The sequence below is a fragment of the Notamacropus eugenii genome, chromosome 2 (assembly GCF_028372415.1).
Source record: "Notamacropus eugenii isolate mMacEug1 chromosome 2, mMacEug1.pri_v2, whole genome shotgun sequence".
Lineage (NCBI taxonomy): Eukaryota > Metazoa > Chordata > Mammalia > Diprotodontia > Macropodidae > Notamacropus > Notamacropus eugenii.
This window is the reverse complement of record NC_092873.1, coordinates 251,524,666-251,551,736: the sequence shown is the minus strand read 5'-3', so window position 1 is coordinate 251,551,736 and position 27,071 is coordinate 251,524,666. Positions and strand designations below refer to the sequence as shown.

At 38.6% G+C, this 27,071-nt stretch overlaps 1 protein-coding gene across 2 annotated transcripts in view; it reads right to left on the bottom strand.

The window, feature by feature from the left end:
- The window catches only part of SNX9 (sorting nexin 9), a 110,784-nt gene that overhangs the window by 33,600 nt on the left and 50,113 nt on the right, over positions 1-27,071 (bottom strand). For both annotated transcript variants that reach the window (XM_072643787.1, XM_072643786.1), the window contains 5 exons: positions 10,561-10,726; positions 5,899-6,055; positions 3,611-3,695; positions 2,022-2,147; positions 1,775-1,892 (listed from right to left, as the gene is read on the bottom strand). In XM_072643787.1, coding sequence (XP_072499888.1) covers positions 1,775-1,892; positions 2,022-2,147; positions 3,611-3,695; positions 5,899-6,055; positions 10,561-10,726 — 652 coding nt within the window. The remainder of the gene's footprint in view (positions 1-1,774; positions 1,893-2,021; positions 2,148-3,610; positions 3,696-5,898; positions 6,056-10,560; positions 10,727-27,071) is intronic.

The following is a 27,071-nucleotide window of genomic DNA, read 5'->3' as shown; positions in this document are numbered from 1 at the left end:
GCTTTTCAGTTTCCTCGGCATGAATCAATGCTCATCTTTCTTCAGATAGAGGAGCTATTGCTTTCAAGTGGCACACTGCTGGCTGGCTGGCTGGCTGACTGCCTTTAAAAAACAACACTGAGTCACAGCATTGGAAGGACTGGGATAGAGGTACCCACCCTGCTTTGAAAATATCATTCACTGTGCATGAAATAACTTCTACATTAAGCATTTGATTCCTGATAAACCCAGAATTACATTAAAAACCCCACAAAAACCAAAAAACAATACCACCCTCCACACAAAAGTTAGCTCAGTAAATCCTGTTACTTTGGGAGGCTAGTGTGTGTGACACATCTAGAATAGTCAAAGGAATTTAAACAAATTTGTTTATAAAAATGAAATTAACTTAAAAAAATTAACTTTAGGAATATACAAACTAGCTATGATTGGAAAAAAACTAGGGTGGATTATTTTTGTGTTCAGATTCAAATAATTAGACTGAAAAGAAGCTAAAATGTGTTCTTCAAAGTGGAACACAGCTATCACAATTTTAGAGAGAGCCACAGTTTTTCTACTTACGTGAATTCTTGACAGGCTGACGAAATGTTTTTATATAAGACTAGTTAAAATGGTTTTCAAGGATTTCTGCAACATGTTAATGAAAGACACACTGGAGAATCACTATTGTAATTATTACATTTGTTACACTATTGTATTCTACAGTTTTATATGTTACATAAATATTTACTGTATGTGAAAAGATATGATAAAGCCATTTAAAGAAAGTCTTTATAAAATATCTGGTGATGTGGGAAGTCAAGCAGACTTTAGAGACATGGCATCTAGATTCTGACAGCACTGTGTGACCACAGATGGGAACTGATTTCCCTAGGCCTTAGTTTCCTCGTCTGAAAAGTGGAGTAATTAATTATTGCCCTACCTACCTTACACTAGGCAGTTAGAGAAAAGTGCTCTGTAAACCTTAAAGCCCTCTGGAAATGGGAACTTTTTAAAAAAGTTATTTCCTGCCTTTTTTTTTCAGGGAGATGGCCATACAAACACATAATAAAAGCTAGAGAATTTTAAGAACAACTTCCTGTACATATTAACATTAAGCCCTTCTGCTAAGCCTCTGCATCTATGGTTATATTTTATACTTTGTTATATTTTGTTTCACTAAAACTCCTTGGAAGCCCCTGAGATGGATCAGAAGAGCTCTCAGGAGGTTTTAAAATATTAATAGTAATAATAAATGATAATAATTAGGATAGACTTCTCACTAAGAATTTCTCCCAAATCACAGACTCTGTTCCTCCAGACTGGAGGCAACTTCACAATAGTAGTGAAAAGTCAAATGATACTTCTATTTGGAATAATAATAGTAATGACAGCCATTAACAATGTTCTTATTGTTAACACTTATATGGCACTTACTATATGCGTGGCACTGTGCTAAGTACTGTACAAGCATTATTTCATTTTATCCTCACAATAACCCTGGGAGGGAGGTACTATTAGTACCTCCATTTTATAGATAAGGAAATTGAGTCCAACAGAGGTCAAGTGACTTGCCAGAGTCATCCAGCTAGTAAGTGGGCAGGGTAGAACTGGGGTGTTCCAGATTCCAAACCCAGGGCTCCGTGCATGATAGCACCACCTAGATGCTATGGACATTTTATGATTCACCTGGTGACTTTTTCAAATCATTCAAAGACTGGTTTTGTAGCAGGATCAACCCTTCCTTCTTCAAGTCATCCTACAGTTGCTGGGCCCAGGTCTGCAACATACTCACCTGTAACTTGCTTGTCTGGGAGGGAAGGGATTGGAATGGCTGAGCCAAACTTAACCAGAAGACGCTCGTAGAGCCAGTCAAAGTGCTTATACCTGTGGTTGACAGATCGATTAGTATTCTGTAAAATAAGGACGGAGAAAGGGAAAAACAAATAGATCAACACCATGTAAAGAAAGAGTTAGAAAAATGAACTACAAGTGTTAAAAGAAATACACTTCTAGCTTTGACAAGAATTTGAGGAACTTACCGTGGCTGTCAACTGATACTCGATGTAACTCTTCAAACCATACATCTTGGAGCCTTTCCTGGGATCTGCTACAACACAATCAAACGTAGAGGTGGGGTAAACCCACATTGGGCCATAATCTCCAACCTGCATGCAGAGTATCCCATAAAAATTATTTTCTTATATGTTTAATAGGAATGTATATGTAAAGCCTGTATCAGATTGTATGGTATCTTGGGGAAGGGGGAGGAGAAAATTTAGAACTTCTGGAAGTGAATGCTGAAAACTAAAAATGAATAAATTAACTTAAAAAAATTATTTTCATTACAGAGGAGCATAGAGAATCCTAACTGGTATGATCGGTCAGTCAAGGGTTAAAGATTCTCTTTTCAGGACAGAAGGCCCTTCCAGTAGAAATCTCCTTGCTACATCTCATGGATGTAACATACACACATTGTGGGTCAGATCTTTTTTCCTTATTAGGTACCATACTCAAAGAATGTTTTATTTATGAATATATATTTGTTTTTACTCTGAATTCTACATAAATTTAATTTAGAAAGCTTTAAAGTTTACTGTTTATCTTCAATGGGAAGAGCAACTTTAAAATAAATTTTCCTACCTAGAATTTGTATGACATAATTAGGAATTCAGGCCGTTGGCATGAGATGGTGACAGAGACTCTTTCATAGGTTAATGAGGGCAAACCCTGGTCATTTGCTCCTAATATGGTTTTAGGAATAGCAGACTACTGAGAAATCTTAGTCTCATTTTCCCATTTTGGAAATTCACAGAATCTCAAAACTTATCAAAAGACTGTGGGTGCAAGTAATGGAGAATACACATTTTTACAACTTCTACTCCTCTACCCAGATCTTGTGATGAAATAAGGTGTTCTCTATCTCCACTTGGGGCTTGTGGCTACTGTGATAAAGGCTTCTTCAGTCATCATACCAATACGGGATAAGTGAATAGAGGGAGCATAAACCCACGGCTCCCATTCCTGAAATATATTTGTTTTGGGACACAAAGCTGGGATGTCCTGAGCTGTGTGGCGTTCTTATCTGTCATCATAATTTGTGGATTAAATCCCAGTGCTCTATGGGTGAGTTATGTAAATATTAAGTGAAGGACACAGTTCTAGACTAATATCATCAATGGTATCTTTAAATACCAGTTTTTTAATGTGCTCAGTTCTTATCTTCGTGTTACAGATGGTAAAAAGCCTGATTACTATTGACATTAGAGAAAGGGCTGTGTTCTCATACTGCATGTTTGTCTTTCTAGGCTATAAACTCAGGCATGAAAATTAAGCTTATTTACTCATCTCAAAGGTCTGGTAAAAAGGATTTTCCAATGTGATCTATAGTTATGATACTCTTACCACTAATAGTCTTAAAAAGAGAAAAAAACAGATCTAGAGAACACAGATGAAGGTACTAAAAGTCTAATTATCTCTAGCATTCTTAAATACTAAAGGATAATGTCAATTATTTAGGGCATGTATATCTCAGACCCTTCACAAAGGAAACATAATTCTCTTAGTACTAAAGTTATTGTTAAAATAGCTTATTTAGAAAGAAAAAAACACAAAATAACCAAAAACTTACAATGATGGAAATTTTCTCTTTGGGTTTTGCTAGCTCCTTTGCCAATAAGTATTGTTCCATTCCAGGTTTTGCAAATCCAGGAAATCTAATCACAGAAATAAATGCTATTGAGTTCCCCAATCTTTCCTTAGACGAATTTAAACCCTTCCATTTCTATTTGTTTTTTAGAAACAATTTTCACCTTGTTCTGTCTTTCAGACGCACGCACTCACTAGAAACTGGTGTGGTAAGCGATACCTGCTCCAATCAGATTGCTCAATGGCCAATGAGTCATTTAATCAAGCTGCAGCTACTAAGAAAATAGTTTTATTCCAGAAGATGTTGTTACATTTACAGGGATACTGTTTATTTTAAATCTACAAAATCCTATCACCCAATAAAGGGCAGTGGGACAATTTGGAAAATTTCATTCAGGCTAGATGAGGGAACTCTTAGAAGCCTGAGCTGGCCACACAAGGAGGTGTGACTAACAGGAAAGGAGACTTGGTTATTATATTTAAACAAGCATCCAAGGCCTTATGCATTTCAATGAGTGTTCTTAAAATTGGCATTTGGGAACAGAGTGGGGGTTTTAATTAAATCACTCCAATGTTAACCCCATTACTCAAAACATTTTTGGAAAACCTCTTTGAGAATCAAAGAAAAAAAATCAATCTTCTTCCCTCATAATTTCATTTTTGACCAAAGCAGTATCATTTAGCTCAATTACCCACCTCACTGCCTCTAAGTGACATTTGGCTGCTTCCAAAAATCAAACTCACCTTTGGTAGTTTTGCCGTTACTGAGGACATTCAACAGAACATGCTACAGGCTTGGAAAGGCATTACAAAAATGTTTTTGAGCGATATCAACAACCATGGCATAAGTATGCAATCTCCCAAAGGTGACTACTGCACAGGGGATGCCCTTTATCTGGGTGTTTAGGGGTTTTTTTTTTTTGGCAGTAATTTTTCCAGTAAGTCATATTATAACATATATCCATTTATGTACATAGAGGCATGCTAACTTGGAACATTATTATTACAATGGCCTTCTTTAGAATGGAAAGATCTTTGCCTTAGAGGCACAGCATGCTTGATTCTTTGACCAAAACAATACAATTCAACTCAGTCACCACTGACCAAGACACTCAAATTTTTTGAACAAGGTCCCTTCTAGTCACGTTCTAGTCTTAGAAGGAGAGTAGCTATGTTCAGAAAACGGTGACATGTTCTAAAAAGAGCTACACTTTATGTTAATCTGACTTGGTATTTATAGTCCACAAGTCAGTACATATGCAACAAAAATTTGGTTCAAAGCAAATTTAACAGTTAAAAAGTTTAGTGTTAAACAATGTTAAGTATAGACACTGCTCATCAGTAGTACATTAATAGATTAACCAATGATTTATACATATTAGATGATTTAAAACATTCTCAACTATCTAAAAAAGGGGTCTTCAACCCTTGTAGTCTCCCACCTCTCTACCAAGAGAAGCGAACTGTGTTTTATTTAACCTTTGAGGCCAACGTTGATCATTCTATTTCATCTGAATTCAGCTATCTTTCTGTGTTAATGGAAAGTGGGGTTTGAACCCATGTCTTCTGACTGCAGATCCAATGCTCATTGCACTGTACAATTCTGTTCTCCCTTGTTCTTTACCATAAAATCCCACTATGATAAAACGCACTATTCCCAATAAGGAAGGAGCTTTACAAATAATTTCATTAGAAAAGTAAAGTACCAGATAAATGGTTAATTGAACAGCAATAACAAAATAAAGCAGCAACCTTGATGGTTATGGACTTTCAAAAGTATTATCTGTAAAATGGGAGAAAACTAAAAGGGAAATTAAGTTGATGTGCTATAGTTTTTTTTATTTGACATCATGAAGAAAAACTCAATATTTAATGAGTTTTTTACAATAACATCTCTGAATATTTTAGTGATCCAGATGACAGGATTATAGAATAGAATAAGATTTAGAGATTAAAGAGACCTTAGAAGCTCTAACTCCCTCACTGTACTCAGAAGGAAATTGAGGTTCAGAGAGGTTAAATGATTTGCCTTGGGTCATTTAGCTTAGTTCAGATCTTGAGGGAGGATCTGAACCTAGGTCTTCCTGATTCCAGACCCAGTGCTCTGTACACTACGGGAGGTTGCCTCTCAAATGTCATTAAGTTCAATATAAAGAGACTGATAAAAAAAAAATCTGCCCTACAAATAAAAGCTGATACATTGTTAGTGGTTAAAAACTTTCAAGTTATTATTCAAGACTAAAAGAGCCAAGATTCTTTTTTTGACTTTACTTGTTAAGTGGAATCTTCATAGAAGCACCACCAGCACGAGCATTGCCTCGCTGGGCTCCTCTGGCTTCAGTAGACTCTACGTCCTTAAAATAAGTAGGAGGTGATGACTTGGAGTCATCCCAATCTTCATCCCAGTCATCCTCATCCCCGGCAGCTGCTGTGGGGAAGAGAAGGGAAAGAAAAGAGATCAGCCAAGTGCAAGAAGATGGAATAGAAGCATGGTGAATACAAAGTAAGGTTTTCAGAGATCAAGAGTCTGTCCACCCTCACGTTCTCATCTCACACAGTATGACCTGCCAAGAAGGTCTAAGGCAAAGTTGTGAAACTGGCCGTTTTGTCTCCCATGTTCCTTTTATCCTCTTCTCCCACCTCTTGGTACCACTTGTCCTATACCCACTTCCATAGGACTTTGCTCCCATCTTGATGGCACAACTGGATAAGTATCTGCAAGGCTAATTTTTGTTAAGGTATAAGGCAATATAGGCTTTAAAAGGTGTGTAGGAACTCAAGATAGGAGAGAGGCTATCCTAAATTCAGGGGAACTGATATATGGAGATGCATGACCAATGGTGAGTGGACCAATTTGGCTGAAGTATAGGACGTGTGGAAAGAAATTGCATGAGATAAAAGTTTGAAAGGTAGAATGATGCTGGGTGTGGTGATGAAAGCCTTTAACTCCTGCTGCTTGGGGAGGCTGAAACTGGTGAACTGGCTAAGCTCCAGAGTCCTGAGTGATAGCAGGACTAAAATAGACTGGGAACTTGAATTAAGTAGAACCCTAATATAATCATGAGGCTCCAGAAGCAAAGGGTCAACAGGCTGACCAAAGAGAGCCAAATGATGGTCAAAGCTTCTGTGACAATCAGGAATATGAATGGGCTTGTGAATGAATGGCTGCTCCATTTCTAGCCTGGTGAAAAGAAGAGGGACAGAGGGAGGGGAAGAGGGGGAAGAAAGAGAGAGAGAGAGAAAGAGAAAGAGAGAGAAAGAGAGAAAGAGAGAGAGAGAGAGAGAGAGAGAGAGAGAGAGAGAGAGGATAATATTGGCTGGTAGAGTGCTTTCATGCCACGATGTGGAACTATGAAGGTCAGATTGGAGCAGGGAAGAAGGTGGAGGGAGGAAGACATGTTAAGGGGTTACAGCCCAGACAGGTGGCCGACACTAAAGTGGGAACTGAGAGGAGGGGATGAATTTGATAGATTACTGAGGAAGACTCCAAAGGGGCTTCACTGGATATAAGAGACGAAAAAGAAACAAAGGAAAGACGAACACCAAGGTGATTTGAACAAAGACAGAGTTTTAGCTTGGCTATGAGCTTGGTACGAGCCAATATGTAATGTGGTTTTCAGAGAGGCTAGCAATAATGATAAGGATAATGACAGCTGCCTTTTACAGACTGCTTTAAGGTTTACAGAGTGCTCTGTACACACCAGGTCATTTGATCTTTACAACAGCCCTGTGAGGTAGCTATTACAGGTTTTGTTATTCTCATCTTGCACATGAGGAAACAGAGGCTCCAAAAGGCTAAGATACATAGCCATGGTAGCAGAGTAAGTATCAGAGATGAGACTTGGACCAAGGCCTTACCTGACACCAAGTCTCATACTCTTTGCACTGAACCACAATGCTCAACATAATTTTGGGCTGCATCATTAGATGTACAGTATTCACCGATAGGAAAGGTGGACCCAGAAGAGGTCAGGCCACACCTCCTCTCATCAGTTCTGGGAACCAGAATGTAAAAGACATGGACCAAAAGAACTATTCTAAAGGAGGGTGACCAGGATGCTGGGAAGATCTGAAATAGCCTTTGCTTGAAGAAACTTGGAATAATTAGCTTAAAGAAGTCAAACTCAGAGGGACGTGATAGCTGTCATCCAATATCTGAAGACAAATGTCATTGGGAAGATTGCAGAAGGAGAACAGAGTCATCAAGCTCAGCCTCCTCATTTTAGGAACATGGGGTGGCTCTGTGGATAGAGTGACGGGTCATCATATACCTCCTACTTATGTGACTTTGGGCAAGTCACTCAACCTGTTTGCATCTACTATGTGCCAAGGCCTTTCCCCTCCCTCCCGTTGTCTAGATGAACCAAGGCTTGGAGAGGTTATTTGCCTAAGATTACAGAGGTAGTAAGTACAAAAGCCCTGACTAAATGAGAGTTACAGTGTGCACAGTATGAGAGGATAATACTTACTCCGTCTAAGGGAAGGAGAAATAAGACCAGTGGAGTGGACCTTTTTGACTCAATAAAGGAAGAATTTTCTCAAAATCTGGGTTGCCCCAAAAGTCAATGAGCTGCCTACTGAGATCTTTCTTTAGCTTTAGCTGGCTCAGGGTGGGGTGACACCCTCTATCTGAAAGCCCACCTGTCAGGTATGTTGAGGAGGGGGATGGATTCCTGCCCAGGTCTGGAGGTCTTACTAAATGACTTCTAATGCTAAGATTCTCTGGGAAAATGGTGCCTAAAACAGATAGAACTCCCTCCCTTTCCTCCAATTTCAGTCTTTAGTCTATGCTCTGTCCTAGCCAGTCTATGACGTTACATCTCTGGTGAGGAGCAACAGATTCTTTTTGTTGTTGTTGTTTCACTATTTTTTATTTTGGACTTAAACAGCCACAAAAAATAGCATCTCCAAATATGGAACACAACACAAAAAAAGTGCTATGCAGGAAACTGAATCTCCATTTTCTATTTCCTTCCCCTTTAAAAAGAACATATAATTTCAAAGGTTAGTTTTTTTTAAAATAAGAATTAGAACTAATGGAAGGAATCAAGAGAAAGAAGAAGCAAAACAAAACAACAAAGAGAGCAAATTACATGCTTTAATCTGCATTTAGACCTTTGGAGTCTAAATGGTCTTTGTTCTTTCTCTGGATGTGCAGAGCATTTTTCATGGTGAGTCTTTGGGAGTTGTCTTAGATCTTTGCACTGCTGAGAAGACCTAAGTCTATCAGAGTCAGTCACTGCACAATGTAGCTGTTACTGTATTTTTATTAACCTCATCTTACACATGAGGAGACAAAGGCTCCAAGAGGCTAAGATATGTAGGCATGGTAACAGGATAAGTATCAGAGATGAGCCTTAGACCAAAGCCTGGTTGTGCTTATTTCACTCAGCATCAGTTCATGTAAGTCTTTCCAGGTTTTTTTTTCCACTTAAAATGTTTTATTGTTAGTCTTTTTTTTCTTGGTCAAGCAAAACAAATTCCTTTATTGGCCATATTCTAAACAAACACACATACAGCATTCTGTACCCTGAATCCATTACCACACTGTTAGGAAGTGGTTGCTTGCTTTATCATTGGTCCTTTGGAATCACGGATGGTCTTTGTATCTTTTTGATACAAAGTTCATTTCTTTTTTTTTTTTAATATTTATTTTTAGTGTTCTACAATCACTAGCGTAAAACTGAGATTTTTTTTTTCCCCTCCCTCCCTCCCTCCCACCACCCCCCTCCCTCCTTGAGACGGCATACAATTCTATACAGGATCTACACATATATTCCTATTGAATACACTTTCACTACAGTCATGCTGTGTAGAAGAACTAAAATAAATGGGAGAAATCATATAACAAACCAAAACACTAAACACACACATAAAAAAATGATCTGCTACCTTCTGCGACTGAATCCCAAAGTTCTTTCTCTGGATGTGGAAGGCATTTTGCCTTAGAAGACCGTTGGAAATTTTTTTTTTTAAGTCCTTGCATTGCTATGAAGATCCAAATCTACCAGAAAAAACTCTGGCACACTGTGGTTATTGCTGTGCACAAACTTCTCCTGGTTCTGTTCCTTTTGCTTTCCAGGTTTTTCTGAAGTCTGTCTGCTCATCATTTCTTATGGCACATATAATAGTAGTCCATTACATTCAAATGCCACGACTTGTTCAGCCACTCCCCAACTGATGGGCATCCCCTCAGTTTCCAATTCTTTACCACCACAAAAAGACCTGCTATAAATATTTTTGTGCATGTGGCAGAGGTTACTTTCAAAACTGTTTCCTTCCAAACTTCCTTTAAAGCAGACTGTTTTTACATGGGGATGATGATGGATTTAAGCACTCAGCCTTACTATATAGAAACTATGAGATTTATACAAGTGAAGTAAGAGGAAGAGAACAGAGAATTCTAGAAGACGAGTTCCTAGAATCAGCCAGTAGTCTGAATTTCTTGGCACTTTCAACTACAGTGTTTCTGCTTTAGGTCAAAAGGCTATCTACCTCTATGTTGTGCCTCTGAAAGCTTGCCATACTGTCATTTTTCAATTCCCTCTGCTAAGCCAGGGCATAAACTGGCACAAATCACGTCAACCAAAAGCCAAGGAAAGACTTGTAAAGACAAGACTTTACATTTAGCTTTGAGACACAAAAAAGGGCCTGAGCTCTTCCTTGCTGTAATCCTAGGACACAGATGGGCAGTAAAGGAGGTGGTGACATCCTCAGGTGTTACAAAGAAGATGATCCTTTCGTGAATAATTGACATTTGGCTGTACTTTGAAAAGAATGTCAACTGCCAACATCTGGCCACAGCAGAACAAAAAAATGGCTTGTAGATTCTCAGTAAAATAATAATAAGGGACAGTTTAACACATGCATAAAAATTTATAACTAATGTGGACGACTTGTTTCCTTCAAAGGCTCAGAATAGCCTTCTCTTACCTGGTCCATGGTAAGCCTGTGGATGACCAAAGGCAGCGTCCCAGTTGTTGGAAGTGTTTTTCTGAGCCGAGGCACCTTCAGGTTTGGTTCCCCAGCCATCTGTGCTTTCCCAGTTCCCAGATTTGCCAGCATTCCAGTTTGACCAAGGGTCATTAGCACTGTTCACCTACATTTGTGAAGGGCAAGGAAAGAAAAGCAATGTTTAGTTCTTAAGAATTAAGTGTGGCAGGTGTGGCATTTGAACATACAAAGTGGTACTAAAAAAAAAAAAGTCACAGACATTAACTTTTTATTTAAAAAGAGAGGGTTGCAAGGAAATGCTGGAATGCAGCTGATGTCTAATCTGCTCTTTAACACACTCAAGGGTACAGAGCCAGGGACTACTCTTTTGTATTTCAGTCATATAGAAATGGAGATCTAACATCGGATGCCCATTTTTTAAAGGATAAAGTTTTAGGTGGGTATTAAAAAAACAGCAAACCTGATGCCTGTGTTTTTCTTTTTTAAAGGACAAAATTTTACACTTGAATGTAAAATTTTATTTTAATATTTTTAGATAAACATTCAAAAAAAGTCCCAGCAAACCTAACTACCTTTTAACAAACTCCCTAGTGACTTTATTGTGAGTTAAATATTAATAATAGAAAGATATCTCATCCACATGAGCTCACAGGGAGACACTTATCTGATGCTGGGCTTCCAATAACTGGCTAAACGTTTATCAGCAGAGCAATCAGGCTAAATGTCTAACAACCCATGGCTCAATTAGGAGTGAAAGCTGTCTATATTAAAAAACAATACCCCCCTCCTCCAAAATCCATTCTGAGCTCCTGAGGCCTGCTGAAATCCCCTCTCTCTTTCAAGGCTCAGCATAAGTAGTATCTCCCCTCCTTGAAACTTTTCTGGATTCTTCTAGGATGTCTTCTCCCCCACCCCAAATGATATATTTCCTTTCTTTCCCTCTCTCCCTATAAGCTTATCACTTTCCATAACAAGTGAAAGAACAAATGTTAGGAATAGTAAAAATTAGCTATCAGTGATACCAAAGAACAATCTGATGGGAACTAGCCCTGGAACATCTCCTGAATTTGTCTAAACTCTGGGGGGAAAAACAGGGAGGGGGTAATAATCTGTCTAACAAGGATATAAATATATGTTTAACAGGATGCATCTGCTTCTGAAAATAGTTCATTTTAATCACTTACAACCCAGTATTGTTGGTCATTTATTTATGTGCCTGTCATCTCAAATGAACTAAGATCCCTGTGGAGAAGCAATCCATTTCTCTTTGTGTCCCTCTCAGCTCCCCGAAAAGTTTAGTTTTCCTCTATGTGTTGGCACTCAAACCCAGACAAACAGTTCTTGACTTGCAATTATTCAATTTATAGTGGTTCACACCTGTCAAGAAGGCTTTGGTAATGACATCCATGTTATTAGCCATGGCACTTACAGAAGGCAGTGCAGAGCTGGGCTACTTCCTGGCCTCTAGGACCCCATTCTTTCCTCAGCTCAGGATCCTGGGAAACCCCCCAACCCCCGCCCCATTCAGTCCTTTCCCAGACACCTTTAACTTTTTGTTTTCCCCCTTTGGCTCCTTCCCTTTTATACATAGCCTGTTTCCTAGAGACCTGAAAAAGCTTAATTAAGTTTTATGTGATTACTCTATTACCTTACTTCATTGATATATACTTAGATTTCTACCATATACAGGATTCAAGTGTATAATTTATATTTTATTAAATAACTGAGAGGTATCAAGACTAGGGGATGTCTGATTTCACATCTCATTCCTGACACTGTGTGTCCATAGCCAAGGCATGGAAGTCCTATGAGCTTCAGTCAGCACTCTGAAACAAAAGATTATAAGAAGGACTGGAATCTGCACTGGTTGGGATGAACCCAGGGTCCTTGATTAACAGATAAATGATTAAATATAATTGTTGCTGTCATTCTAGAAAAACTGCCTATGTTGAAAGGACCATATCCCTTTAGGGCAGTTGTGTTTCTTGGTTTCCATTTACAATGCTTGTGGTCACATTAAAAGTAAGCATCAGAGATGGACTGGGAGCCCATGCTTTCAAGGACCACCAACAGATATGGGTTATGGTATTAAAGCTATGAAGATGGTTCTATTGGTTACTACACAAAAGTAATCCTAAATTTAGCATGATTTTGTCTTTAGCATTGTTGTGTGTCCAACCCTCTGTGACCCTTCCCACCACTGAGGTTTCCTTGGCAAAGACACTGGAATGGTTTGTCATGTCCTCCAACTCATTTTATAGATGAGGAAACTGAGGCAAACAGGTTTAAGTAACTTGCCCAGAGTCATATAGCCAAGAAGTGTGAGGTCAGATTTGAAGTCATGAAGATGAGTCCTCCAATTCCAAGCACACTGCTGTATCCATTGTGATTTTACTAAATCTGAACCTGACTAGTCTTTAAAAAAAAAAATAATGGGCAGAGGATTTTATTATGATCAGTTTGGGATTTTGAGAAGTCATGAAACACAATTCCCTTCTTCTTAGTGCTAGACTTGGAGTCAGAGAATAGGAGTTCAAATTCTAGCTCTGTCACTGTGTGACCCTGGGCAAGTTACTCAGCATGTGTCTCACCTCATTTGTAAAATGAGAGGGTTGGTTGGACTACTTAACCTGTGGGGGGGGAGAGGGAGGGAGGCAAGGAGGGAGGGGGGGGAGAGGGAGAGAGAGAGAGAGGGAGAGATAAGAGAGATAAACCTTTTTTTTTTTTTTAAAGGTAGTAATCTAATCCACACCCAATTCCTTTTCTCCCACCCTTTTCTCCTAAGAAATCTAGCCAGGGTAAATTGAAACATGAAATCCTAATTTGATAACTACACAGGCTGCCTATTTTTGTGTGTCTACAAGCTATGTAAAAGGTAATCAAAAAGACCAAATTACCAAGATCTTCAGCCAAAGGGCAACGAGCAGGTATATCCACATGAATGGAATGGATTATATTTACTGTAAGAGTCTACCATCTGTTATAGGCAATGACCATAGCCAATCTTTGTACCATTAGTAAAAGATCTAATCTAAGTTTGGACATATCAGTTTTGTGATTATTCTTGGGGAAATGCCTTTAATAACTCAAGTCTTGGTTTCTTGAGCCAAAGAACTAGGCAAGATTCTAAGTAACATTTGAAAAGGGTTTTTCAGCTAATTAGCCATCACAAAGCACTGTGAAATGTTAACTGCAATACAACAATGGTTGCATTTCCATCATATTCAAAGGACAGACAACTGGGGCCCCTTTCTTTTAACTAATTTAACATTTACAGATCCAGCCTCTCCAGATCTGTACCCAAACAATACTTTATTTCAAATTTGCTAACTTCAAATTCTATTAAGGCACACTTCTATTAAAATTCCCATTAACCTTTTCCTTCTGAACATAAAAGTGGTAGATTAATATTCTTGCTACATTATTTTGAAGTGACTTTTGACTCAAAGCCTTTATTTTTATTTTTTTGAGGCCTCTTAATGAGCAATTATCTGCTTTAAACAGCTCCCTTTCATAATGAGTTATTTATGAACGATCCCCAAAGTAGAAGGAAAGTAGTATTAGTAATGAAAACAATCTTCTTTCCCAAGTTGAGCTGAAGAGAATAATTCACAAATCCACCCAAAACCTCCTTGATGGTGTCAAGAGGTTAAAAAAGAGAAAAAATCCAAGAGAAAAATGGTTTTCTTTATTAAATTCATCCAAAGATCATACTTCTCCTATTGACATCTACTAATTATCAATTCCACAAAATTATACACATTACTAGGAGCATTCTATTTTACAGTCAAACCCCAGACACTGAGAATTTTGTAATGAATGCTTCCTTTGTGTAGGAAGTGAAGGCTTCCCTTTTGGTACAGGATAAGGATACTTGAAATGAAAACTAACATCTTGTAGTTGAATAAAGATGTGTTGAATGAAAGAATCATTGAGTTAGTTCCGCAACCCTGCGTGAGTAATATAACTTCTCTGGCTATCTGGCCCTTAGGGTTTCCTTATTTGTTTAAACAAACAGGATTGACGATTGAACAAGATGCTCTTTAAGATCCCTTAAAGCTCTAACATTTGATTCCATGAAAATTGATATCTAGAAAGTCCTAACCAAGTTCGTAGTGAAGTTTAGAAAACCCACATAAAAACTTCTTGCTAGTTTATACTTAGGGGATATTAACAAACCCAGCCCACCTTCCCTTCCAGTCCAATAGGAGGATGACCTATTGTACAGAGAGAGCTTTCAAAGGAGATTCTGAAAATGAACTGTAATGAATCATTAAACATTAAGGATGTTAGCATCTTAGAGGTAATCTCTTTATCTGTAACATGAGAGAATTGGATTAAGAGATCTAGAGAAGTTAACTAACTTGCTCAAAGTCATACAGCCTCTTAATGGCAGAGCTGGGCCTATAACTCAGACGGCTTTTGAATCCAATCCCAGAATTCAATGGACTAGAGCTGTGTTCTTGAGTCCAAGTGATGAAGGAGACTTTTGAACTGTTTATGTTTCTTCCCCTGGCACTTTTAACTGTCTGAACTCCACTAGTAAAAACAGAGAATGTGTCCTTATTATTAATCTCTATATCCCCATGGCACTTATCCTAGTACCTTACAAAGAGTAGACTTTCAAAGATTATATGAGGAAGAAAAAAGAAATGAAAGAGTAGGAAAAGAAAAGGGGGCAAAAGGAAGAGAAAGAAAGGGAGGTTCAGTTAGCATGAAAGTAGGTCTTCAAATTAAAAAAAAAAAATCAGTCTTATCTCAACAAAATGTCCTAGCAGATTATATTAGGAAAGAAAGGTCCTTTAATAATAAAATACTGATATTTTAACTTAGAAGAAAATGTTACAGTTGATTCAATTTCAGGGTACTCTACTTCCTGGCCCAGCAGAAACAAGCTATCACTGCAAAGTTTATATAACTCGTTATCAGAAACACTGCTTTAGGCCTAGAAAATTGTGTTTTCATTTCCCTTTACTTAACCCACGAAAAATCCTCAGTAGATATTGCCTGATCTCTAGAAATACTAACCTAATTCTACATCTTGAGAAATTTATTTTTATTGCCAGGTAAAAGATCAAAATCAGCCTGAAATTGAATACCCTGGGTTTTTAAGCCTCCTTTCCCATTATCTTCATAAGGAACGTTAAAAATTAAAATCAGTCTACTTTATATTCCTGTAGGGGCTATGAGGTAGTAGTCATCAGAGGTGGAAGGAAAAAAGGCAGATATGTGTGGGAAGGAGTTAAGGTGTGTGTGTGTGTGTGTTCCTGTGTGTGTGTGTGTGTGTGTGTGTGTGTGTGTGTCTCAGAGAGAGAGGGAGGGAGGGCAAGTTACCAAAATATGGAAGGGGAATACAATTTTAAAATAATGACTTAAAAATGTTACACACTTTTGATAGCACTCTGATTCCTTTCTCAGCAAAGAAACTACTTTGCAAGAGTCATGAATTAAATTGAGAAGTGCTATCATGATTCCACCTTGTAATTCATCTCTAGAAAGGCACATCAGGTGACCTCTTCCAGGTCCATGATCTTCCCAGTGGTGGCCCTGGAGTATCTGAAGGTCTCTCTTCCCATACAGCCTGAAGGATTTCTACCAGCCACTGGTGATCTGGGAGCACGTTTTCCAGTGCTTGCTATGGAAACTGTGCGATGGCTCTGGTGCTACTGAGTGGGATAGACTTAGTGAAGACTCTTCAGATTGTAATTTTTCTCCCAGGGGTGAGGTAAGGCCTAAAGGCTCAAGGTTACAATATTTTTAGAATAGAATAGTTCCATATAAGGATATAAAACTGTCTAGTGTATTAGGGTCTCAATGATTGGACAAAACTTAAATAATTCCTCGATGTCTTCATTTCAAAACGGATTGGTTAGATTTCGTGTCTAGAATGTAAGACCATATTCTCAGCTAATGAGGATAATGGTCAGTGTGGGGAGGAGGGACTTGCGTTAGGGTCTATATAAATCACTGCCCTTTTCTTTGTCTTCGGCTTTCCTATTCCAGGTGAACTGCTGTAGGATTGTCCAGATTCTCGAGAATCGAATAAATCTCTTTTCTGTCATCACTTTGAGAGGCCTCTGAGTAATTGATTTATGTAGGGACCTGAGCCATCCCACACACTACTGACTAATGCAAATAGTGATACGCCTAGAGAAGCTTCCAGGGAAGGCAGTGTGAGGGTTGTGATACATGGAACACTGGTTGATTTAGATTTAGATAGTGTTTTTTCAGTTCAAATAATTCACATGTGAGACAACCTAAATGATGGGGAAAAGATAAAACTTCCATTTCCCTGACTTGGGCAAATCTTCATTTGGGTTGGAGACTGTTTATATAGTTGAGGAAAAGGACAGGTTTACAGGATTTTTAACCTCCTCTGGGCAGCTTCAGGGCTGGGTCCTACTAAAGTAAGGACCCTTAAATGGAGAACTTTTAATTGTCACTTCAGACATGTTCCACTCTGGCTGAAAATCTGCATCATTCAGACAGAGATGAGGGTGGAATAAAATAGCAAAACTTCCCCTCCCAAACAAGTCTTACATTGTGGCAACTTCTCTGCAAACAATACTTTATACTTGTGATGGAATTGGATTTGGAATCAGAGGAATTGCGTTCAAAGTCACTTCCCCTCCCGAGCCTCATTTCCTGACGTGTACGAAGTGGTTGGATGACACAGCCTCTAAGGTCCCTTCTAGCTCTCCAAGTCAATGTTTCAGTGCTTGCGATCACTCCAGGCTTAAAAGTCATACTTCTTATCTTCCTCCGAACCAGTTCTCTTCTACTGCATTTCTGCATGATCTCTAAGCTTATAAAACTTGCAAGCAGGTTGCTTACAGAATGCTCATGAAAGACACTATTGTTGTTCAAATGTTTTTCAGTTGTGTCTGAATCTTTGTGACCCCATCTGGGGTTTCCCTGGCAAAGATACTGGAGTGGTTTGTCATTTCCTTCTCCAGTTCATTTTTCAGATGAGGAAACTGAGGCAAACAGGGTTAAGTGACATGCCAAGGGTCTCACAGCTAAACTTCTAAGTGTTTGAGGTTGAATTTGAACTCACAAAAGTAAGTCTTCCTAATTAAAGCTATCTATAATCATATGAAAAAATGCTCTAAATCACTATTGGTTAGAGAGATGCAAATCAAAACAACTCTGAGGTACCACATCACACCTATAAGATTGGCAAACATGACAGAACAAGAAAATGATAAATGCTGGAGAGGATGTGGGAAAGTTGGAACACTAATTCATTGTTGGTGGAGCTGCGAGCGCATCCAACCATTCTGGAGAGCAATTTGGAACTATGCCCAAAGGGCTACAAAAATGTGCACACCCTTTGACCCAGCAATATCGCTACTAGGACTATATCCCCAAGAGATCATAAAAATGGGAAAGGGTCCCACATGTACAAAAATATTTATAGCAGCACTCTATGTAGTTGCCAAAAACTGGAAGTCAAGGGGATGTCCATCAATTGGGGAATGGCTGAATAAATTATGGTATATGAATGTAATGGAGTACTATTGTGCCATAAGAAATGATGAACAAGAAGACTTCAGAGAGGCCTGGAAGGACTTATATGACCTGATGCTGAGTGAAAGGAGCAGAACCAGGAGAACTTTATGCACAGCAACAACCACAGTGTGTGAGAGTTTTTTCTGGTAGACTTAGATTTTTGTAATAACACAAGAACTTCTTACCAAAAAAAAAAAAAAAAAATCCCAATGGAGGATCTCAAGGCAAAATGCCTGCCACACTCAGAGAGAGAAATATGGAAGTCACTCACATATTGTAGCAGATCATGTTTGTGTATGTGTATGTGTTTGTGTATCATGTTCTGATTTGTTATACGATCTCTTTCATTTATCTTAGTCTGACTACATAGCATGACTATAGTGAAAATATACTCAATAGGAAAGTATATGTAGAATCTATACAGAATTGTATGCAGTCGTGGGGAGGGAGGGGGGGAGTGGGGGGCAGGTGGGGGGGATAAAATCACAATTGTATGGCAGTGATTGTTAAACATTACAAAATAAAAAAAAAAATGTAGCCCAATAAAAAAAAAAAAAAAAAAAATCTTCAACCACTCAAGGCTTTGCCTAGAACCCCAAGGGGAGGTGTTATAACCACTCTACTAGGACTCAAACTCTGGTGCCAGTGAGAATTAAGAGAGTTGATCTGTACTACCTAGCAACTTTACTATATTTATAATTTTTTAAAATTAACTTTTAGTTGACTCTCTGGGGTTCTTTAGGTAAACTCACATATCATCTGAAAAAAAGGTGATCACTTTTATTTTTCTTTGTTGATGCTTATTCTCTCAATTACTTCTTATTTCTATAATTATATTAAATACTTGCAGTGACAATACACATGCTTGCTTTACCATTGAGCTTATTGAAAAAGCTCTTAGTGTTTGCCATTAAAGAAAATACTAGATACTGTTTAACATATTGGGGAGGGATCCATTTGTTCCTATGTTCTTTAATGTTTTTAGTATAAATTGGTATTATATTTTATTAAAAAATTTCTATATCTGTTGATATAATAATGTGATATTTATAGTTTTGTTATTAGTATTGTCTATTATGTTGAGTTTTCCTAATATTAAAACAACATTGCATTCATATTCTAAACCCATGTATGATCATTAAAATATATTGCCTTTGCTTGCAAAAAAAAAAAAAAAAGTAAGTCTTCCTGATTCTAGGCCTGGCACTCACTCTATCCACTGTCCACCTAGCTGCCCCATGAAAGACATACCAAAGTTGTAACAGTCAGGCTGAATCAATCCAAAGAGGAGATAGATATAGGAGCAGTGGGAAAGATGGAAGAAATAGTCTGGAGACCTTACGGTCTTCTTTTCTGGAGAGAGGGCAATCCCTACCTGTTGGGTGGAGGCCTGATTCTTACATCTCTCAGAGAGAATGAAGAAATGCTGCAGGAACTAGAGAATAAGATGGTACAGTGGGAAGAACACTGAACTTGGAGACACAGGACCTCAGTTTTCCACTTGTTACTTTTATGAACTTGGTCTAAAGCCTAAGGTCTCTTTTCATCTCTAGGTCACTTCAATATCATCTGCAAAATGAAGGCCTCTAAGGACCCTTCTGGCACTCAACTTAAGACTTGACAGTTCTGGAAACAAACTTTATCCAGTATTATGAGAAACCAGGACCAAAATAACCATGCAAGAGCTGTAGTTTCCAGAGCAGAATTTGGCAGAACACACTTGGCAGGAGGTCTCCCCCACAGGTGTTCTCCTCCCCTCCCCTCCTTAGCAAATGTGGCTTGCCCCTGAAGGAGGTCCTTTAAAGAGGTGCTCATTTTAGGGTGCTGCTGGTGCAGCTAATATATCTGTCTGGGTAAAGAAACTTGGTTTTGAAACAAGACTGAAAAAGTTATGCTACAATGAAAATATATAAAACATCCCTATAACAGGAAAATGGGGAACACCAATTCTATCTGTGCATTCTTTGTTTACGTAGCAGCAGAATTTTTGGGGGGGGAGGGGAAGAAGGGATTCTCTTATTTTGGGAAGGGTAATTTTCTTTCTCTGGCCTGGAAGGGAAGCCAAGGAAGCATTTTACCTGTGGTACAATGAAAGGCCTAGAAACTCACTCTTTTCCCCCTACCTGACCAGGTGCTCCAAAGTACTCTAGTAAGAGAGATCCAAAGAGATACTGGGAAAGCTCTCTTTATTGCTTCATTCCATCTTCCCTGAGACACTTTCATTGCAAACCTAGGCTGCCTCCATTTCTAAACATTATTTTAACAATGTTTTCTCTTCTCATGAACCTTAGTTCTGTTTATTTCCCTTCTGTGTACAATTTCCCTACCTGACTGGTGTATTTGAAACCTACTATTAGAAGTTGTTAGAGTTCATAAGGCAAAAGAGTTATCTTTTAGAGCCAATTCTCCTTTCAATGAACACTGATTTGAATACCTGTCTGTGGGCAAACATTTCCTGATTATGATCAATGTATTTGAATTTCCTATGCTTAATACATTTACATGACTGTTTTCAAAGGAAGACCTATGGAAGTTGTTGAGTTCAATCTATCAAGATGCACTATTGTCAAATCTAACAGATCCCCACTTGATAATACTATTAGATTATGTGCCTTCCCCCGCTCCCCAAAAATGTACCAAAAAGGTACATTTCCGTAAGGACACAAACTACATGAGAAAGATTTATAAGATATTCTGCACCCTTTATTCCCACATGTCATAAACAGCAATGCTCAGGTACTTTCCAAGGGAGAATCACTTTATTTTGGGGAAAGGGTTTATTAAATTGTAGCTTTCCCTTGCATTCAAGATTTTCTTTTACCTCATTTATAGAAGAAGGAGAAGGAGAAGAAGATGAAGGTGGCGACTGGTTGAGGCTTTCGATGTAGCCAATCTGAGCCAAAATATTCCCCTTAAAATAAAAAGTGCTCTGTGAATAAAAATTAAAAGCAAGCCATTGCTTTCAGCAGGAAAGAGCAAACTCATGGCAGGGAGGGCCAAAGGGGATGACTCCAGCATGCGTTTGTCCACAAACATGCAAGAAAAAAATAGCTTATTTCCAATGTACCGGCACAATATTATTTTTTGAAATCTGAAGCCCCACGCCACAATGCAGTTATAGAAGCCTCCAAAACAAGATAAACAGCAGAGAAAAGAGCAAATTTCATGCAAGTGATACAAACAAACTACTTTGAAGGAAGAAATGAAGCCATACTGAGAGAGCATGAGATTCAGAACCTTCTGCTCTACGAGAGGAGACAAGATTTCGGCATGGCAACCATATATGACTATGAACCTGATGTATGAAAACGTAGATTGACATTAAAAATGGGGCACAATTCACTTTTTTTCAAAGGACTCTTTGCTTTAAAGACTTATCATGTGTCTTCAAATGTCAAGGTCCTCTAGAACATTTAAATACGATACAATTTAATTCACTGAAGCAACTCCAACCTGATTTCTTGAGCTAGTACACAAGTGTGGCAAACAGGTAAAAGGACAGATATCAACAGAGATGATGACCATTTCCTAAAGTTTATCCAATGTGAAATCAGTCACTATAGCAAGTGGTCTAGAAGCTGCTGTAGACTGCAGATATTAGATCTCCTTGCTAAGTGGAAAGATACTGCAGTCAAGAGCAATACCAGATTACAGCATAATTTAATTTGTAAGCTCTTACCCAGGGAGAGAAGCTACAGGATTAAGGGTGAGAAGCAATGGAGGGAAATGATGTAAGAGGTGTGGCAGGGTGCTCTGGATTTGCAGATCCAGGTTTACTTACAACCTGTATCACTTCAGGCAAGTTACTTTACTCTTTTGATTTGTAAAATGAAGGAGCTGGATTAGATAACTCCTTCCCAGCAATAAAGCTAGGATCATAAAATTCAGATAAATAAAAAGTCATTTCAGGATGGAGAAAACATTACTGACTGAGGGGAAGAGAGTCAGGAAAGGTTTCCTCTGCTCTCTCTTCTCAATATACACACACACACACGTATACGTATATAAGTATGCACATACTCCTCCATTCACTTATCCACACCACCTCCAAACAAAATGTAAGGTCCCTAAAGGCAGAAATGTTTCTTTTCTTTTGGTCTTTGAATCCCCAGTGCCTAGGATTGCCCTCACTGATGGAGTGAGTCTAGACCCTGAACCCCCCCCACCCCCATCAACTTTCCCATGAGGCCCTTGAGCCCTGAGGCTCATTTCATTTCGGCCCTCTAGATCTTTATCTGGCTCCACCCAAGATCTCTACTCCTTGATTCCATCTACACCCACTCCTGGACCACTTAAAGCCCATCTTGCCTCAATATATTCCCTAAGTATCTGGCCTGCTTGTCAAGCCAAGCACTGTTCTAATAAACCTTGTCTCTGATTGAAAGAAAGCTTGGACTGAATTCATTCAAGGCAGGACCCCCATCAGTTGCCCTTGAATTTCGGGGTTCCCAGCACCCCTAGACTGCAACAGAATCATACTGGATTTAGCTTAATCCTTGAAGGAAGCTAGGCATTCCCAGAGGTATATGTTAAGAGGAACTCCATACTGCACTGTAAGGGGGGGAGGGGAAGGAAAGAGAAGAGAGGGGAGACAATGTGGTTGAAATTGGGAAATAACATAACATTTAGGTCAGTTTGGCTAGAACAAACTGTGTGGAGAGGAGTAAAATGAAGTACTAGTCTGGAAAGGTAGGTGGGGACAAAATTATAGAGGATTTTGAACTCCTGATGGAGGAGTTTGTATTTTATCATAAGGCAATAGAAAACCTACCATAACCCATGGCAAGAGACGAGGAGGAAGTGAACCAGGGCAGGGTGTTGACTGGGTGAATGGAGGAAAGGACAAAAATGTGCAAAGAGATGTTGCAAAGGTAGAGTAGATAAGAGAGTCAAGGTATGAGAGGTATGGATGATTCCAAGGTTTACTGGTAGGATGAAAGTTGCCTGAACAGAAATAGGGAAGACTAGAGGAGGGATAGGTTTAGAGGAAAATATGGGAAGTTATGTTTCAGATACATTGAGCTCAGCAAGCAGTTGGTAATGTGGAGCTAGAGGTAAGGGCTGGGTATTTCATTTGGGTTTCTTCTTCATAACTACAGCTATATCTAATGAGATCAAGAGAAACGGTGGTAATCAACTACAAATAATAAAGAAATGAAAATTAAGTCAGCTCTGAGGTTCTACATCCCACCCAACACAAATGTCAAAGATAACAAGAGGAAAATGACAAAATGTTGGGGGAGCTGTGGGAAAACAGGCACACTAAAGCACTATTGAAATTGCTGTGAATTGGTCCAGCCATTTAGGAAAGAAGCAGTGGCCAGAGCAAGGGGGCCATTCCATCTCCCTCTCTCCATCCCACCCCCACCTCAACCCCACTCCCATGAACCATGCATACTCAGTGCCTGGGAGGCAAAGAACGTGCAGGCAGAAATATCTCTGGAGTGAGAAGAGTAGGATAAAAATGAGAGAGAGAGAAGAAGAAAAAACTTGGCAGCATCACTACTGATGCACTGAATGTTAATTAGTGCCGGGAAGTTCAACTTAATGGGGAGGAGGAGGGTGATACAGTAAAGGAGAATGAGAAAGTAGAACAACAGGACAGTGACACAGAATGAAGTCAGCGTATAGGAGGAAGGAGTGGTTGACCATGGCAAAAGCCACAGGAAGTTAGGGTGAATGAGAAAAAGTCATCAGATTTTGCAGTTTCCTTCCTTGGAAGGTGAGTTCACCTTGAAAGAAGCAGTTTCAGTGGAATGGTTGGTTGGGCTGAAGGGTAGAGAACTTTGTGTGAATTGAGGGCAAGGAACACAGTCATCCCCTTCTAAAATTCTGGCCATGCCAGGAAGGACAGCTGTGTGAAAGCAGTAGCTTGACAGAAAGAGAAAGGTATTAAGAGCTTCTATAATGACTAATTAAGATGAAACCCCTCCAGAACAACAACAGAGTTCAATGATCAAAAAATCCCATTTTCAAAAATTTAATTTACAATTTTTTGCAGTTACATCAACTGGGCAAAATGAGGGTCAGGCATAGAGTACACAGGCCATTTTCAGAGAATTACCTAAAAAAAAAAGCTGGCCATTTATAAGCTTTTAATAAGAGTCTGAAAATATTTTCAAAAGTGTATTTTAGTATTATTTTTGGCATTTCTTTGTTGGGAAGTTGAGAGTGAAGGAGACACTTGCTTTGGCAAAGTAGTTAGTAATTTCCTTTTTTGTTACAGTACATGGGGAACATGGAGGCTATAAGCACTAATGCTCGATTTTAGGAGTACTGACCTGACCAGTGGGTTTAAAAGCCAGAGGGCTGGTCAATTCAAAATTGAAAAGGGCTCAGTTATCCTCCACCCCCATTCCCACTTCTAATTACAGAAAATGTAAAACTTCAGGTAAAACTAGAATTGTATAGGTTAAAAACACAACAGTCTTGGTATCCAATTTAACAATAACAAAACATCCGTATGCATGAACTTCCTCATTTGATCTTTTTGACCTGTGGGTCAAATTACTTTTATCTCTTTTGTGAAATAAAGGAAGAAATGGTGGAAACTTGCTGAAGATGTTTGGAGGTTGATAATGTTAACAAAAGCAAGACAAAAGAGCTGAGGAACAGGATGCAAGTTTCTAAGAAGGATGGAAGGACAGGCAGGATGAGAAGGTATATTTGGATTGTTTCCAGAAGCAACCATATTGACTGTTTAGACTGGGGCTTTTTTTGTCTTTTACAAATTTTCCCTTCATTCATTGAATTTTAGAGGCTGACTCTCCCTACCTACCTGGCCCAGACTGAAAGTGCAGGGGCTGCTCACAGGCCCTGCGCTCCTCTGAACAGCATGGGACCTCTGACCTGTTCCATTTCCAAACTGAGCTAGTTATTCCTACTTAGAAAACCTAGTGGCCTCCCCTTGGGACTAGCTATATTAATTTTTAAAAAATAATTGTTATGGATAACTTTTTTTTCACATCACCTACATTTCCTACTTCATTCCTCCTCTGTCCCTTCCCAGAAGGCCATCACCTATATATAAAAAAAGGAAGAAAAAAATTCAGCAAAATTAACCAATATCTTTTAAGTCTTGCCAAGAGAGGGTATGGTAAACAGATGTGAAACTCCCTTGTGATAGAGCCAACTTTAAAAATATATATACACTAAAGTGGCAATAAAAACCCCCAAACTTTCCCTACATTCGTACCCATCCCCCAATGTCTTACAAGAACCTCTTAGCATAGGCCTGGCATACAGTCAGTCAGCTGGTACCTCTAAACAAGGAACAAAATAGAGTGAGTGACTCAACTAAAGAGGTGCCTAGTCTCCAGGTCAAAGAGTTCTTCAGAGATGGTGCGGTCTCTGACGTCCAGGTTACCCTCAGCTACAACTTTGCACAATATATTTCACTTTTTGGAATAAGATTCCCTACAATCAGAGAATCGCAGAGCTAAAACACAAGGCCTTAAAATACTTTTTTTCAAATGAATTTTTATTGATGTCTTTTGCATCTGCCATTAATCATATGTTCTTTTCCTAAAAAGGAAAGGTGAGAACTTTGTTTCGGGGTAAGGGTGGTGATGGGTGGGCATACACAAAAATGACAGCTCATTTTATGTAGTGTTTTGAAGCTTCTTCACAAGAACTGATGTAAACAGGGCAGTTAATATTATTCCAGTTTTACAGGTGAGGAAACTGAGAGGGAAGGAGATTAAATGATCCATCCATAATCATACAGTAAGCGCCAAATTGGAATTCTGGCTCCAATTCCAGAGCTCAAAGCCCCTGCGCTGCCTAAGTAAAAGATCACTTTGCACAGAAGAAAAATTGCAATGGAAATAATTATAACAAATATTGTGAAATTATGATCCCTTCTGTTTAAAAGATGGAGTAAATGCTAGTTCAGCTGTATATTACAACCTGGGCAACACAAGTTTTTTCAATCCCTACCCCAGAGTCATTAGCTATACTAGGGGTGGGGAGCCTGCGGCCTGAAGGACATGTTGCCTACCCTGTCCTTCAGGCTGCAGGCTCCCCACCCCTAGGTTATTATCAATCTCTTTCAAATAGCTGCAGATTTAACTTCAGGGTTTACACCAAAGCAGAGAAGGTTATTTCCCTCCTCCTTTGCCGAGGGAAACTATAGGTACTGAACACTGCACATAAAGCCAGACTTTTCTGATGGATTATATAGTTTTGATGAACTGTTTTTCCTCCTCTTTTTTGCTCCTTATAATAAGGGATGGATCTTGAAGGAGGAATGATTTGGAAATATAGGTGATGTAAAGAAAAAGATGCTAAAATTTGTTTTAATATAATTTTTATTGATATCTTTTGTTTTTACATTGCCTGCATTTCTCCATGTATCTTTTTCTATCACAGAGAATTTCATATAATATGTACTTTTTTCCAAAAGAGAAAAATAGTAACACCAATAAACACACTGAAAAAATCTAATAATATATGCATTTTTCCACACCCCAAAAAAGAGGTGTTTTCTCATTTCTCTTGTTTATTTCCTGTGATTCTGCAACATTTATTTTCAATTGTTTTGTATTACTCTGCATAATCTCACCTAATTATTTCCTTAATTTTCTGTATTCATCATGTTTATAATTTCTTATAGCACAGTAATATTCAATTCCACTCACGCACCACAGTTTTAGTAATTTCCCCAAATAATGGCTATCTACCTTGTTTCCAATTCTTTCCTATCACAAAAAGCGTTGTTATGAATATTTTGAAGCTTTTCTTTTTATCAATAACTTCTTTGGGATATATGGTTTTAAAAGTGTTTTAAAGTACTTAAAAAACAACACATTATCCAATTTATTCTATAATACAATACTGGTCTTAATCATTAACTGGACGCATTATTAATAGATATGAATTTTACTTCTTTTTCTCAGGGTTAAGAGCAAAAAAGATACCAACCTGAAATAATTTTATCACATCCCTTTAAGTAATAACCAGTCCAACGTCTAGTAACT